The sequence below is a fragment of the Neovison vison genome, chromosome 13 (genome assembly GCF_020171115.1).
Source record: "Neovison vison isolate M4711 chromosome 13, ASM_NN_V1, whole genome shotgun sequence".
Taxonomy (NCBI): domain Eukaryota; kingdom Metazoa; phylum Chordata; class Mammalia; order Carnivora; family Mustelidae; genus Neogale; species Neogale vison.
This window is the reverse complement of record NC_058103.1, coordinates 148047470-148063519: the sequence shown is the minus strand read 5'-3', so window position 1 is coordinate 148063519 and position 16050 is coordinate 148047470. Positions and strand designations below refer to the sequence as shown.

The following is a 16050-nucleotide window of genomic DNA, read 5'->3' as shown; positions in this document are numbered from 1 at the left end:
CTGGGGGCTCCGCGGCAGTAGTGGGTTTTTAGAAACACTTCGATCTGGACAGAAAACATTTCCTTGGGCCATGGATGATATGAACTATATTCTAAAACACACAAAAAACCAGGAACGGTCCTTCCCCCGCAGCTGCATACACACTCCGGCCCATGCATGTGTGTCCACAAGTGGGCACGCACACACGTTCGGCTCTGGCCAAGAGAGCCCGCAGCGGTCCCACAGCCTGGGTTTTTTCCCTATTCCCCCTCCCCTTTTCCCCCCCGAGACCTCTGCTTCACAGGCGACAGGCCTAAGTCTCGAACCCAACCTGGAGACTCGCAGTGTTGTCCTCACCAACCCCAGTTTGAGAAGCTCAGGTGGTAGAGATCATTAATGATGAAACCCATGTTGGAGTTCTCAAAGAGCCTTCCAACAGTCTGGCCCTCCTCACAATCCTGAGGATTCTTCACCCTTACTAAGGACTCACTAGGGGCCAGGTACCGAGCTGAACATTTTTCTTGTATTATGTAATCATCACAAAAATCCTACAAGGGATATACTGTTATTAATCCCCAATTTAAGAAGAGGCATTCAGGGCCCCTGGGTGGCTCAGTCGGTTAAGCATCTGCCTTTGCCTCAGGCCATGATCCCAGGGTCCTGGGATCGAGCCCCGTGTTGCGCTCCCTGCTCAGCCTGCTTCTCCCCCTCCCTCTGATGCTCCCCCTGCTAGAGCTTTCTCTCTCTCTCTCTGTCAAACAAATAAATAAGATCTTAAAAATAAAAAAATGAAGAAGAGGAATTTAAGGCCCATGAAACGAACACTTCTGCCTAAGGTCATCCAGCTAATGACGGGCGGAAGAACCAAATTCAAATCCCTCTTTTCTACAAAACAGGCAAGTCAGGGGTTTTGATCTGTGTTTCACACAAAAGACAGACAGGGCTCTTGGAAGTAAAGTGACAGCCAGAGTCACAAGGCACCTGGCTTCCTTTTCCCTTTACTGATGCTCTTTCTGGTGAGGATTCTGGGACCAATATGTAGGTTTGTATTCCCAGCATTCATTGTATTAGACTCATTTCTCTAAGAAAGGTGTTTCTCTGGAAATTGGTTCTGTCTAAAGGCTCAGTCACTGTCCAGTGTCTGGCTGCTTCCGCCTCCTGCCTCAATGTCTATGCACACCTACAGGCACATACACCAACACAGAATCCACAGAGTTGAGGAGAGTGGGGGGTTGGGTCACGATGCTGGACAAAGATGGGCAACATCAAAGTAGCTTTCTGACCAAGGGAGCCCCTGGGGGAGATAGCCAGAATGCAGAGTCAAGGTCTACCATCGCCCCCCAAGAGGGGAGAGACTCTGGGTTGTATAATCCTTCTCCAAGACCACAAGGACTTCTTTCAGAGCTCAGCCAGCAGGAGAAGGGGCACAGACTCCTCTCCCTCATGCAGTCTAGGCTGACCCCCCCCAGAAAGCATCACCTGCTGATGGGGCTGACTCATCACAGTCCAGTTTAAGGAAGGAATGCTACCGGCAGGGTACGGAGGAAGACAGACACAGGTGGTCATTTTCTCTCCACGGACACGAGCTGGGATCACCACGTGCGTCTCCCGTGGAGGCCGGTCTCAGCCACAGACCGATCTTCCATCTACTCCTCCGGATCAGGAGACTCCGCTCCTGTCTCCTTTGTTCTCTGCTTTTTCTGGATCCTGCTTCCCCCTCCCCCGTCCTTCCTCATCCAGTCTACATTCTCGCCTTGCTAACTGGAAAAGGCTTATTGATGGTGGACTATGGCGATCCCAGAGACCTCCTCCTTAATGTACTGCATAAAACTCAAGTGACCTGAGATTTTTTTTTTTATGTGTGGGGGGCAAGGAGTGGGGAGGAGGAAGTTAGGGACAACAGGGGACTAAGGTATGAATGTTAGCAATACCTAGAGCTCTGGAAATCTTATAGCCCCCGATAGGAGTGCTAGAGACCTAGGCATGGCGGGTGCTCCTGCGCAGAAAGAGGACTGTGGCCTTTGTTGGCCATCATGAGACATGGATGTTACCTCAACTGAGGGGATAAAGGTTTGCTCCTTTGGGTTGGGCTTAAAACAGGGCCAAGCTTCATAATGACAATGGGGGGTATTGAATAGAATGCCCCAAGATTCTGGAAATCAGACTCCTGTCTGGCTTCTCCAACATCCCTCTCAGAGTCCATGGCTGCGAAGGGTAGAAAGGAAGAGGGAGAGAAGGGAGACCCGTCCCCGATGCCTGCCCCTCTCAGGCGGCCCAGGTCCCCAGCAGCAGCTGCGACCGAGAGGAACAGGCATTCGGCCAACAGGTACTGAGCGCCTTCTTTGTGCTTTTTCCAGAAAGGCAGCGTGTGCCTGGTTTGCACTCTATCCTCGCAGACCTCACAGTTTTCCTGGAGGAGCAGAGAAACAGATACAGCAAGAGATTTCCGTGGCGGTGCTAGAGATGGATGATGTCCTAGAGGATAAGCCATGTAGTCTGGGCTTTGAAAGATGAGAAGGAATTTTCCAGCAAAGGAGTAGGCTTCAAGGTAAAAAGACAGAATGAGCATATCACCTGTTCTCACTCTCTCCACTGTGAGTACTCTAACAAGATTTTTTTAAATTAAAAGACCTAAAACCACAGGGAAGAGGAGAACAGATGAGGCAAGCAACAGGAAGAACCACAGTCTGGAAGTCGGAAAGCAGATGGACAGTGGACACAGGCTCTACAGAGCCTGGACAGCTGAACCCTAACGTAGCAGTGGGGGAACGGAGAGCTACCCTTTGAGCACTGGAAAAGCCCCCGAAAGGCATAACTGCAAGCAATCACTTGGGGGAAAGGGAAAGGAGGAGAGGTTATAAGGTGCATGAAAAACCATCAGATCTCTGGATCCCCTCACCCCCTCCATACCCCTAGGTAACTACTTCTTCCCACCCCCATGGCCAAAGGTGAGGATGATTATCTGGAAAGGTAGAAGTTTACCCCGAGGGTAAGCCAGCACAGCTGAGAGCATGGATACTCTGTGGGAAATGAAAATGTAGTCATTGTATGCATAAAATAAATGCTCTCTGATGAGAGCCCACCTAACCCTACAATCCGCAAGCTCCTGGAAAATCTTTACCCGCCCCCCAGGCAAGATAGGGGAAGAGTATTCACTAGGGATGCTAGCTAGCCCAAGATGAAGGGGTTAAAGAAACTTGCTTTCTTAGTTCCCACAGTGGCTGCCAGATCTCCCTACAAGGAAGCCCCAGGTTTTCAGGACCCTCCTGCTTCCTCAGAACCAACAACCAGATTTTTGGTCTCCACTCTTAACCGTTATCTGACAGCTAAGGATCGCTTGGTGTCTGAAGACAGCCTATACATAGAAGACTAAGGATGAAAACAAATTAAAAAAAAAAAAAAAAGCTAATTGGAAGGAACTCAACCTATGCAGGGAGAAGGAAACTTTTAGAAAACTCTCATTACTGGTGTCAGAGAGCTAAGAGGAGATGGTACATTCATGAAGAACAGGATGCCACAGGAGAAAAAAATTAAGAAGTTCTTAGAAATTAAAAGCCCAGTGGAAGAGTAGAAAGAGAACGCTGAGGAAATCTCCCAGAAAGAGAGCAAAAAGACATATAGGTAAAAGGGGAAGAAAGGAAAAGAAAAGGAGAGAATGAGTCCAGGGGAGCAGATATCCATGTAACGAGAGTTCCAGAAGGAAGGAGCAAGAGAAAACAGGAGGGACAAGCCAACATCAAAACGATCTCAAATGTCCCAGACCTAGAGGCCATCAGTTACTAGATTGAAAGAGTCCAAGCACGCCCCAGGTTGAAAAGACACCCATATCAAGTTACATCCTTATGAAACATCAGAACCTTCTTACAAGCTTCCGGAGAGGAAACGACAGACAAACAAAACCAGTCCCCTGTCAAGAATGAGGAGTTAAACCATCTTCCGGCTCTGAACACTAATGTTGGGAGAAAGAAGACAATGCAACAACGTCTTCAAAATGCGCAAGGACAACTATTTTCAACTTAGAATTCTATAATTCCAGACCTAGCCAAACTCCCCATCAAGAGTAAAATAAAAAATTTAAAAAATTTTTTTTTCATTCAAGAGTTGTCTAACATTTACTTCCCACATACTCTAAGAAGCTACCAAAACAAGAAAGTAAATCAAGAAAAAGAAAAATGTGGACTATAAAAACTGGGAAATTTGTCACAGGAGAGAGGTAAAGGGGACATATGGGACGATGGTTAAGGGAGACCCCAGGGTGCCAAGTGTGCATCAAGTGCAGAAAGCAACTGAGTCACACTGGAGCGGAAAGGCTCGAAGGAGAGATAGGTGGCAAGTGTGTCATCACCACGCCTCTCTGGTAGGATGTCTTCTTACGGGATGACACTATTGAAGGAGGTAGTTCAGTAAAGCCAGAGAAAAAACCAGGAAAAAAGGAACCTATGAGATCCAGGAAACTGAATCAAACCCAGGAGAAAGACAAAGAGAAAACCTAGGATAACAGCCGTGTGTCTTGGTGTGCCTGGGTGGCTCAGTGGGTTAAGCCTCTGCCTTCGGCTCAGGTCATGATCTCAGGGTCCCGGGATGGAGCCCCACATCAGGTTCTCTGTTCAGCGGGGAGTCTGCTTCCTTCTCTCTCCCTGCCTGCCTTTCTGCCTACTTGTGATCTCTCTGTGTGTGTCAAATAAATAAGTAAAATCTTAAACAAACAAACAAAAAACAACTGTGTGTGTGGGTCTAAAAGGCCACCAGTTGAAACAGAAGAACAGAGATCTCCAAGAGACAGGTCTCCAAGGAAAGCAGCTGACAATACTGATGACAGTGACCTTGTAGGAAACTATAGTTAAGAGGCTACTGAATGGGATAAGAAAATCTAGCAGTAGATAGCAACAAAACAAAGTAATTAAATGAAAAGTTAAAGAAATACTAACAAGTAAAAACAGAAGAAAGAAAGGTAATCGTAGTATAGTACAATCTTGAGTTATGAATAATAGTGCCTAGAAATAAGGTAAACAGTAGATATTGATTTAAGCAAAAATTATGACATAACTATATTGAGAAGATAAGTGAGGAGAAACAGAGAAAATGAAGACAGAGCTCATTCCCTATCCACTGTAACAGGAAGATCGGCTAGCATGAAAACCCAAAGTCTCAAAAGTTAGCAACAGTCACATGATTACTCAGCATTGTGGAAATGTATACACTAATAGCTAAAAGGGGAAAACGGTTGCTTCCAAAGACAAACTGGTAGGAGGAGTGAACGCTGTCCTTTGATACACGCCTGCTAGCGTCATTTAAAGATGCGCGTTATGTGCATGTATGCATTTGATTACATAAAAATTAATTTCCTTTAAAAAGAAGAATTAAGGACTTTCAATATAGGGAAAATATTAGACGTAAAAGCATAAATCTGTGAAAGAGCCAGGTTTGTCCAGAAAACCTTTAGCGCCACAGTCACAAAGCGGGCGTAAGCAAGCAGCCCCAAATGCTACAGAGAGCAGAACTAGCATTTCCTCCTCATCAACTTCGCAGACTTTGGCAAGTCACCTAACCTATTTTGGGTTCTCCGTAAACCTGGACTAACAATAGCACTTACTTCACCGGGTTTTGTAAGAATCCAGTGACAATGGAAACAGATGAATGTTGCAAGACGGGTCATGCCGCGCAAATGTAAGGGATATTGGCAGAGGTCTGAGTCCCCTGGAACAGACGGGGTTCTCTGCCTGGAGCTCAGAGGCTTCTGGGTCAGGGTGAGAACTACCTGGGGGAACCCAGTCCCAGAGAAGCTGTTAGATGACTGGGGCAGACAGGTCCCCCAGAATCAGGGCGTGTAACACCTGGAAACCACCAATGCCTTTGATTTACTGAGGAAGCTGGGGGGCTCTCAGAGGGACGCTTAACCTGGGCCCCTTGGTCTGACGGCTGCACGGCTGGGAGGGGCAGACCTGCAGGCCCACAGACAGGTCAGGCTGGTGTGACGGGAGGTCTGGAGGGGAGGCCATACTCAGGGCCAGCTTTCCGGTACACCCACCCCACACTCCTCCCTTCCCAAGGACCATCACTCTGCCTCCGGTACCGCCAAATCCGGCCGTGGAGCTCAGGGAAAAGCGAGTAATAGTAGTCTTCATCTCTAGCACTTACATGGTACTCACTGTACACCAGGCACTATTCCAAATGCTTTGCAGGTTTGATGCAATCGGTCTCACAATAATCCTATACGGTTCCTACTATTATCATCCCCACTTTACAGATGAAGCACTGCAACGCCGTGCAAGGTTCTGCAACCTCTTCTGTATCACATAGCTGGAAAGGGGACGGATGCGCCTTCCAGCCAGGTGATCTGCAGCCAGAAGCACTAGACATCACTGTCTCTCAGGCTTGACACGCCCAAGCCTCAACACCCTCAACTCTAAAACGGGGATATTTGGTAAAATGACCTCAGAAACCTTTTTCAGCTGGAGAGCTTCTTCCCTTGCAACTAAGATTCATTCGTTGTCTATGTCTGCCCAAGGGTTAAGAACCTTGACCGAAGATAGGTTCTGAAGAAGCGTGGGGCGTGTATGTGGCTCCAGAATGGGAGGAGAAAGGGACCCCAGCCCACTCAGGGAGATTCAGCTGGAGAGAAAGCTAAGGAAACGAATATGAACTTGCCTAGTTTTGTGCAAAGAGCCAACCCCTTCTGTGCCTGGACCCACAGCCTCCCCGGGACCCTTCTGTGTGCAGTGACCCTGGTGTGCATCATACAGAGGGCTTCATTACCTGTGACGATGCAGGTGAACTTGGCGTCACTGTCCTGGGACACAGCCCGGGACTTGAGCGTGGTCTCGAATAGCGGCTGGGTCTCCTCTGTTAGCTGAGCAATGATGGAGCAGAAGGTGCTCCTAGGAGAGGCAAAGAACTTTTCAGAGTGGTCTTCTCCCCACACCACACCAAGATATCTGGTATCGCCCAGTTCAGACTGGTGTTGTCCAAAGCAACTTCGATCTTACCATATCCATCCATCATCCCGTGGCCACGGCTCCAGTACCTGAGCAAGTCTTTCTTCAAGGGAGCCAGATGTCCTGGCCAGGCGGGTGGCAGGGATGGAACCGAGGGGCTGGATGGAATCCTGATCCAGACCCATTCCAATAGGCAGGCTTCTGACCATGGGCCAGGCTCCTAAGCATGCTGAACCACCAGCCCTGGCGTCCCCTTCCCATCCTTGTCGGAGGGCCTTGCTTTACCCTCTACCGTTTATCTCCAGGAAAGCTCGTGCATGGGGGTGGCACACATTCGGACAGGCCCAGCCTCGGAGATGAAGACCCCAGCACAGCAGGGCTTCCATCCATGCCAAAGAGGGAAAGCCAGTCAACCCTCAAGGAGACACAGCTCCGGGGCCTCTCCAAATGTTTGGGCTCAGAAGAAATGTCCCCGCATGTATGAGCGTAGATCATAATAAACAACGAATAAGCCAGCCAATGCCCGGGGTGCAGATCCAAGGGTAGGCTCTCATTCATTGGGGCGTCAGGAAAGAGAGTCTGCTCTTGGACCCTCTCTGGACGCCACATGCTCGCGTGGATACATGGCTTCCAGCTCCGAGACCAGCCAGCGGGACTGCCAAATACAAGAGACCCGCCCCCGCAAAAGCCAGGACTTTGAGTTCCATTGTGACGGTCCGCCTCCCCGAATTCAAGGGCATTTGCAGGCTCATGGGAGTCCCGCGCAGACTCACCGACACTGCTGACCCCATCAGGTCCCCTCCTTCCCAGGCGTGGGAGGCAAACCACCATGCCAAACCCTCTCACGGGCCAGCAGAGACACAGTGCGTCCCTAGGCGTGAAGCGTTAACCACACAGCCAGGTCATCTGGTGCCCAAGCCGTGCCCAGCCCTCCCCGCGCCCCCAACTCAGACAGCCCATGGTGAGCAGCAGTGAGGACGGTGAGGGGAGAAGTGACCGGAAGCAGGAGGGTCTGCCTTTCTCTGTGCCTCGGAGGAGGGGTGGTCACCCAGGCAAGGCGTGTCGGCTCGAGCCCCTTCCACCAGGGGCAGCGGGGTCTGTGGGAGCGCTGCACCAAGGGGCTATGACCCTGTGCTTTGTGGGGAGAAGCCTCCACACTCAACTCCTCTTTTCTGTGGCTGTCGTTCTGGACTTGAGATGGAGGAGAAAAGTTCTAGCCCAGGAAACGCATCTGGAAGCAGTGAGACTGCTGGACCAACAAGGACTCCGGCCACGGGGTCTCCACAGGAATGCAGATGCCTGGGCCTCCAGGGAGTTGACAGGCGCCCTCCCCGACAAACACTACCCAGAAGGGGGACCCTAACTCTTCACAGCCCTGAAGGCTTGGCCTGGGCCCGAAGTCCAGCTTCTAGGACCCTCCCTGGGACGCCCTTACCTAGAGCTCCCCTCTCATACGCAACTTTTCCTTCTCCTCTAACCCATTCAGGAATTCAGATCCCGGACATTCAGGAACAGAACATCTGAAGACGTTTCTTGCTGCTCTTACACTAAGACAAATTTCTGACTTCGGGACATACCAAGTCCTAACCAACAGCTGCCCGAGGAAACTGCTGTGCCCAAAGGAATTGGACTTCCGTGATGTCGCAGCTAATTCAGAACATCCCTCATTCTGTCCCCCCTCCAGAACCTGAATCCTATCTTGCTCACAAACATGAGCCTGGATCGAATACCAGCTTAGCCTCAAGGGATGGAGCTGCTTGGACGAGTCTAAGGAAATAAGCTACCGGAAATGGGCTACCGTGAGAAAGCAGGGAAAGTCTGCTTCGAGGAAATTTGCGGAGGCAGCGCTCGTGCTAAATATTCAGCAGCAAGTAGTTATTCTGTGTCCGTACTGATTTTGAACAGGAAAGAACACTCATCTTCTCAAACTTCCCACACTAGGCTCTAAGCTACATTATAGAAAATGTTTGCGTGGAAAAATCACACGTTAACTGTTCAAAGGCATGGCTAGCCGAAAGCCCTCTGGGAGGTAAGTGTGGGGTGCATTCAAGGAGACGGGGGAGTCCCTGCATAAGCTGTCCACTGAATGTCACCTCCTTTCTGTCCCCTTCCTCCGGACCACTCTGCCGGACTCTGGATGCGCTGCTTCCAGGGTCCTGGAGAGCCAGAAGTCTACACATCTGGCAACGGCCTGGTCCCACCCTGACACCTCCAAGCCTTTCCAACTCTGTGACTTCATAAGGAGATCACAGTCTAATCGTGTGTTTCTAAGGAACACCAGCATCACTGGCTTTTGTGGTGTTCGGAGGAACCTAATACTGCCTTTACATTTGCTTCTTTACCTTGCTTTAACTTCTAAGGTCCTTTCTCTTTTAGCACTTAGCACTCCCCTTAGAGTTTGGCTGTGATGCCCTCTCTTCCATCCACCGAGACCCTGAACCAACCCAAGAACAACGGTTCTGCAAGGCTCTCCTGCAGCAGAGGATACATGCATGGTAGGTCCTAAGCGTGTCTGTAGACATTATTAGCTAGTTGGGGACCATCTGGCTCTGCAGGAATATTTCTCTGTGTACAGAAAGTGTAGGCACCTCTCCCCAAATCTACCACAGTCTGGGATGAGGCCCAGCTGGTGGGAGAGCCAGGAAATGTTCCCACTTTATGAAAGTCAGCTCAGCCAGTGGTAAAAAGCTGTCCCCAGCTCGGGAGGAGAGGACAGGCATTCTGTGGGTGACCCGACTGTGGGCCCACTTGCGTCCTGCCCTACTTCTGCAGCGGGTTCTGGGAACAAGCAAAAGCGGTCATACGCTCACACGGTATTCCCTGCCCTCAAAGAGTGCACGGTCCTGCCGGGGTGGACAGAGCCAAAGGAGAGGAATAAGAGAAAGAGGTGGAAGACGAACTTAAGGGACTCAGGAGGAAACCATTTAAGGCAGGAACCATGGTCAGAAGATCGGCAATAAGGTGTGCAACCTAGACGTGGCCTGACAAGCACGGGGGGGGGCCTCGGATTGGGAAGTGGGTCCCATGCCTGGTGGCTCGCTGTCCGGGCCCGTGGTGCCTCTCCCGGCGGCACAGAGACATAGCAGCAGGCACCTCCGGAAGCCTTGCCTATTTCTGGGTCCCCAGATGCCTTTCCGTGGCCCATGCAGGCATCAGCTCCGGCCCCCGGGGGACCCTTCCGTGCTCACAAGAGTGCCCTCTCACACTCCCCGCCCGCCGCCCTCCGCCCTCCCCTCGCCCCATGCAGCCTCCCCCGAGAGTGCACAGGCTGTCTCCCAGAGGCCCTTCAACACCAAGACCCAAGAAAAAGAAGCAGTCCGAGAAATGTAATGCAATGTGCGTTTACCTTCCAGAGCTGGGGTGACAGAACCGGTTGCTTGATAAGCTAAGCGAAAACAGCAAATGGAATCATTAGGCCAAAAAAGCAAGGAAAGGAGGCGACACCAACAACATTCTGCGGAGTATTAATTGGCCACCATCTGGGGCCCAGAGGCCTTTCTATTAAAAGGGACCAGCTGTCTTAGTTGGCCTGCTCTGGTTAGCGAGCGGCCCCACCCCCAGACACCAGTGTATCTGAAACCAAGAGCTCATTAAATGCAGCCGAGTCCAGAGGGATGGTTAGGCAGGAAGGAGGCCCCTTGGGGCTGCGCTTTGAGAAAAATGCGTGCCAGGCACTTGGGTCACTGGCCCCCAGAGAGGGGCTCAGGGCTGCCTGGCATGCTTCCGCACCCCGCAGCCCACCAGCCTTGGGGGACAGCTCCTGCTTCAACCCTCGGCCTTTGTGGGGAGAAGAGTCCCCATTCCTAGAAGGAGACAGGTGGCTTGGAAGAACACCCATTAATAGGTTAAAGTATGGTTAAAGGGGCCACACAAGGCAAACCAGCTGGAAGAGAAAAGAAGAGGAGAAAGACAAAGCAGTTAATTCAGCGGGAACCAGGAGGCACCCAGCTCCGTCAGACCAGCACACGGCCCATGATGATGCCCACAGGCCCTGATCAGCCCTTCTACCCTGGGGCAGCTCAAAGTGGACACTGGCCGGGGGGTACGTTGGCCACTGGGGGCAGAGGACCCACACAGGGACACTTGCCTTGCCTCTCCTTCCATCTTTCCTAATATGATCACCTCTGGGAGAGTCTAGGGCCACGGTCCCACGGCCCTTTGGGAGACCTTGGGGCCATTCCCTCCACAATGGCCCCCTTCAGCTGTCCCTAGGTCTCCAACTACAGCATGTTCCACTGACAGTCTGTCCCTTTATAACCCAAACCCAGAACTGCTCCTCTGCCCCAAAACACGGCTTCCCCTGCAGGGCTCCTGGGTTTGCGGCCACCTCCAGAATCCTCCCAAACTCCCAACTGTAAATCTGCCGTTGGACTCCTCCCTCTCCTCCAGTTTCCAAGTGCAGCTGCTGGTCAACAATGCTTGGCCTTCTTTCTCCCTTTCTCGCTACTCCTGCCGTGTCCTGGTCTAGACCCCCCCATAGCTCCATTTCTGAGGACCACCTCGGCCCCCTTCTCCTTCATCTCCCATATCACACCACTTCCCTGAAAAAGATGTGACAATCCCCCCTGTTGAGTCTCAACTCCTTGGACAGTTAAGGTCCTCCCCGATCGGCTCACACCCCCATGACCGCTATGGTTCTCTACTTCCTAACACCCATGTTCCACGGGAACCAGACCTGTCCCTAACTGCCATGGACATGTCCACTGCTGACCTCTGAGCCCATACTTCCATTCTCCCTGCTTGGAAAGCCCTCCCTCCTTCCGTCTGCTCAGCTAAACCCTGTCTGCCCGCCTTCCAGACCGAGCTCTCTTTGTAGCTTTCCTGCTCCCAGCACAGTGCTCAGCAGACAGCAGGCATTCAACAGCTGCTTTTGTGGAAGGGAGAGAGAGAGAGAAAGAGAAAGAAGGAAGAGACAGGGTATGCACGAGCATCTTTCAAACAGGAAGGGTGCTGCCCCCCAGAGGGAGCCGCTGCTCCAGAGAAGATGAGAAGAGCAAGGGCGCAGCTGCCTTTGCTCAGAGCTTTAAAAATCCTCTGGAGGCTGCGTGGGCAGAACCTCCCATGGTTCCAAGACACTGGCCAACTCCATCCTTTCCTGACCATGAACTTCCTTTGCCTTTCTCCTCGTAATTGAGAGATTTCTCCTCTGTTGGGTCTGGATTTCTTCCCTGGGAAGGAGAGGGAGAGAATCAGCTCTCTAATTCCAAGAGGAAAATGAAAGGTGCCACCTGCAAGCAGATAAGACCCTGCGCCGGGACAGAGACCCCGCCCTGGCTCTCTCTGGAGCTGCTCCTGCCACTCTGTCCCGTCCTCCTTTCTCTAGGCCTCGCCCTTCCGCTGTTAGCCGGGTCAGGAGGGGTCCTGCGCCACGGGGGCACCTTATCTTCAGCGGGTGGGAGCTGTGCATATGCCCTGTCGACGGGGCCAAAGCTAGGCTCGGGGCTTCACCCAAACAGGAACGTCTCCTTTTACTGACCGCGAAGGGGTCAGAATCTGAGGGCATCAAACATTGGTGCAAAAAGTCCTAATGAGTTCTTAATGCCACCTTCATTGTATAGAATGGCGATGCAGGACCCAGGAAGGAAGGCTCTCTTGGTAAAGCAAGAACGTGAGCCTGGAGGGAGCCAGGACTGGCTATGGAAACCAGGGTCTCCCATTCATCCTGGCTTTTACATATTCTGGGACATAAAAGGCTCTTGGAAAGTCCTAGCCTGACGACTCAGGCTGAGCCCTCTTGCCTGACCCAAGTAGAACAGAAGAAGTCTTCCAAAGCTGTCTGTAGTGAACATATATAGGTTCTAGGGCTCCTCTGAGCCCACGTGGGCCAGGCTATCCAAGAAATGAGGGGGTAGGGATTTCTGAAACTTCTGAGTGTCTCTCCACCTGAATATAGCTCCTTACCCTGCTGTAGTCCCCCATGCCCCACCTTCCTAGAGGGATGAGGTACTAGAGGGCAGATGTCCTATGAAGCTGGACCTACAGGGATACAGGAACTACCTGCATGGTGGACCTCTGACCCCAGTGGGCACTGGAAATACCCTTGAGCTGACTACAGTCTGGAAACCACCTCAGGGCCGTGGGGTAAAGCAAGGGAAGATAGGCACAGAGAGCCAGGTTCTAGACCTGGGCCAAGGCTTCTGGTGGCCCAGGCCCCAGCCCAGCTGTCCATCAGCTCCCAGAGGCAGCCCATCCTCACTAGGCCCCTGAGAATGATGCCTCGTGAGCTCCAGGCAGAACAGGGAAGGCAGTGGATCTGGACATAGACCCAGAAAATGTTGGAGCCAAGAGTGCGTGGAGAAGAACTTGCCTCTCCATCAGGACTCTGGGACAGTCGGGGTTCATCTGGGGGCTGCAGCCAAGGACAGCTGGCCAAGTCCTCAAGGGACCCTCTTTCTCCTTCACCTCTTGGGCCCTCTTCCCATCCCCAAAGGCAGTCAGGCCATTGCGAGGGACAGAAGACTGCAGGGTTGCCCGCTCTAACGTGAGGGTCAGGCCTTGAACTAGGAATCGCTCCCCCCACCCCAACACAGACATTCACAGTCCCATTCTCCCCTCTTTGGCCAGAGGCTTTTCCAGAGGTGAGATAAATCTGGACTTCCTTGTCCCTGAGGACCTGTGGGGGTCCGGAGCCAGCCAGCTGGGGCAAAACAGAGCCCTCTCTCCCACTGCCCCAGCCCAGCCTCCTCCAAACGCCTGATTTAAAAGACTGTCCTTTGAAGAGCTTTCATATTTAGGTGCAAGGGGACTTGGACCAGCCACTTCCATCCTGCCTGCAGTGCTCAGGCTGGGACACTGCCTTGTGCTCATCAGGTAGGCAATTAAAAATCATCTACCATATGTCCGCTCAGTGAGGCAGCTGTCCTCTCTGCCAGTCCAGATCCACTGCCTTCCCTGTTCTGCCTGGTTTTCAAGCCACCCCCCCCATCACTGCCTCTCTTCTGTGTGTTCTCCTGGTGTTGACAAAGGCCAGACGCTGGAGGCAAAGCCCAGTGGCCGAGTCGAGTGCTGTGACAAGTGTGAGACAAGTGTGAGGCTCCCACAAGGCACTCAGGTTCACCACAGATCGGAACAAATGCCCGAGGTTCACTCCAGTTTTTCCATACAGCCAAGGGTTCGGAGGAAGGGGCATTCTTTCCTGGCAGCCAGGGGCCTCATCCAGTCTGACTCAGTCACTAACACCAGCCCTCAGCCCTGCCCCAGACATGTGACACCATTTGACGAGTTTTATGCAGAAACCGGTTCCGGTTACATTTGAACTTTTCCAACTCCAAGGTCAACAGAACTCAGCCAATTCACGAGGAAGTGCCTGGGACTTTTCCTGAATGTCCTTGATGTCTGTTTTTGTGCTGTTTTAGGAGCGGAGGACAAGGGTCCCCAGACAGCTTCTCAGATGAGTAGCTGTTTTCTGCATCAGCTACAACAAGCCAAGCTCTGGGGCTGGGACACAACCCCTGTCCCAACAGCCAAGCATCACAATTCCCTTCGGAAAAAGGGCTCCAGTGTTGGAGGGAAACTGAGCTGCCCGGAGGCGGGCAGGAAATGTCCATCTCCGTGGCAGGGCACGTGTCCCTGGGTGTCTGGGTGCCTCTGAGTGCCTGTAGGCCTCTCTGTTGACTGTGTGTCTTTCTATCTGTGGGTTGTCTAGCTCCTGAAACAAAGAAACCCCACCCCTAATTCTTGGCGGAGTGTACAGACAGGGCTCATGAGCTGGACCCCTCCCTTGGCATCCCACTCCCGCAAACCGGCAGGGTGCTTGGCTCCCTTGGAACCACAAGCTCTGATTCTCCAGACGTGGCCAAGCAGCACCTCGACCCACCCCTGTACCTGCCCAGCCCCCACAAAGATCCTGGCGGAAGACCCAGCCCTGGGCTCCGAGGAACATCTTATTTGCCCAGAAATAAGAACTTATTTCTTCCCGGTGAACCCCACCGCGGCACCCCCCCCCCAGCTAAGTGGCCCTCACGCAGGGTGGTCCTCCCCTCCCACCCCACACCTCATGCTCCTCCTTAAACCCCCCCCCCCACTGGGCCCCTACCCTGTGAATGCTCCCCGCCTCCCTTCCAGCCAGGGAGGAATTTCACCACTGCCTTTCCTTATCGCTCACTGTGGAATCCGAGGCCAGGGAGTAGCTGAGTATGGGGTGAGGGGGCCGAGGGGACGAGGGGGGACGGAAGCCAGGTAGGGGTAAGGCAGGCCTGGGGGGCCCTTGTGAAATCGCCCCCAGAGTCCCGCCCGTCTCCGCTCTCGAGCCCCCCTTGCCAGAGGCCCGAGGCCCCGAAGGCCCCGAGGGGTCAGGACGAGCCTTGACGGCCCAGAGGGCCACCGCACTCCGGCCACCGCCTCAGGGCGCAGCCCCCCCCCTCCCCGCCTCCCCGGGAGAAGGGCGTCGCCTCGGCCTCCGCCCGCCGCCCCCAGCCCGCCCCGGGGGGCGCGCCACGCACCTGGTCTCGGGCCGCACGCTGAGCAGGTAGCTGCGGCTGGCGGGGCTGGGGATCCACACCGGCCCGTCGTCCTCGCCGTCGCCCCCCGCCCCGGACCGCCCGCCCGAGCCCCAGCCGCGCCCGGGGACCCTGCGCGACCCCATCCCGCCGCCGGCCGCGCTCCCCAGGCCCCTGCCCTGCCGGCCGCTGCTCCCGCCCGCGGCTGACGCGCGCCCCTATTTATAGCCCCGCGGCCCGGCCGTTGTCACCTGCTGCTGTCCCTCCCCCGGCCCGGCCGAGGAGCGCGGCCTCCAGAGGCGCGGGGTGGGGTGGGGGGGAAGGGGGCTCCGGGCCTTGCCCGAGGCGGGGACCCCGCAGCGCTGGCCCGACGCGCCCCGGAGCCTCCCCCTCCCCGCCCCGGGCATCCGGGCCAGAGCCTGGGGAGGCCTCCCGCTGTGCCCCAAATTCCAGGCCCCAGGACCCGGGCTTCCTGCCAAGCTTCCTTCCCCGGCTCCCGGGGCCCCTTCGCCGCTGGGGAAGCGCGGGCCCCGCGGCCTTCGCGTAGCGGAAGGTGCAGAAGCCCCGAGAGCTGGTGGAGACGGTCGGGCGAAGGCCCGGGGACATCCAGCCGCCTGGAGCCTGGACTCCACGCAGTGGGCGCCGAGGGAGCCGGCGACCGGGCCCCTGCTTCCTGGTGGCGGCCTCCGCTGACCCTC

The 16050-nt window shown here is 53.9% G+C and overlaps 1 protein-coding gene across 3 annotated transcripts in view; it reads right to left on the bottom strand.

Moving 5' to 3' along the window:
* The window catches only part of ALPK3 (alpha kinase 3), a 44145-nt gene extending 28632 nt beyond the window's left edge, over nucleotides 1-15513 (bottom strand). The window contains exons 1-3 of one of the 3 annotated variants that reach the window (XM_044230880.1): nucleotides 15356-15513; nucleotides 10261-10299; nucleotides 6736-6857 (exon numbers count right to left, since the gene is read on the bottom strand). In XM_044230880.1, the coding sequence (XP_044086815.1) occupies nucleotides 6736-6857; nucleotides 10261-10299; nucleotides 15356-15498 (304 nt within the window). In that variant the 5' untranslated portion in view covers nucleotides 15499-15513. Of the gene's footprint in view, nucleotides 1-6735; nucleotides 6858-6965; nucleotides 7702-10260; nucleotides 10300-15355 lie in introns of those variants that run through there. The other 2 variants (XM_044230879.1, XM_044230878.1) reach the window with 2 other exon arrangements.
* Nucleotides 15514-16050: the final 537 nt, after the last annotated feature.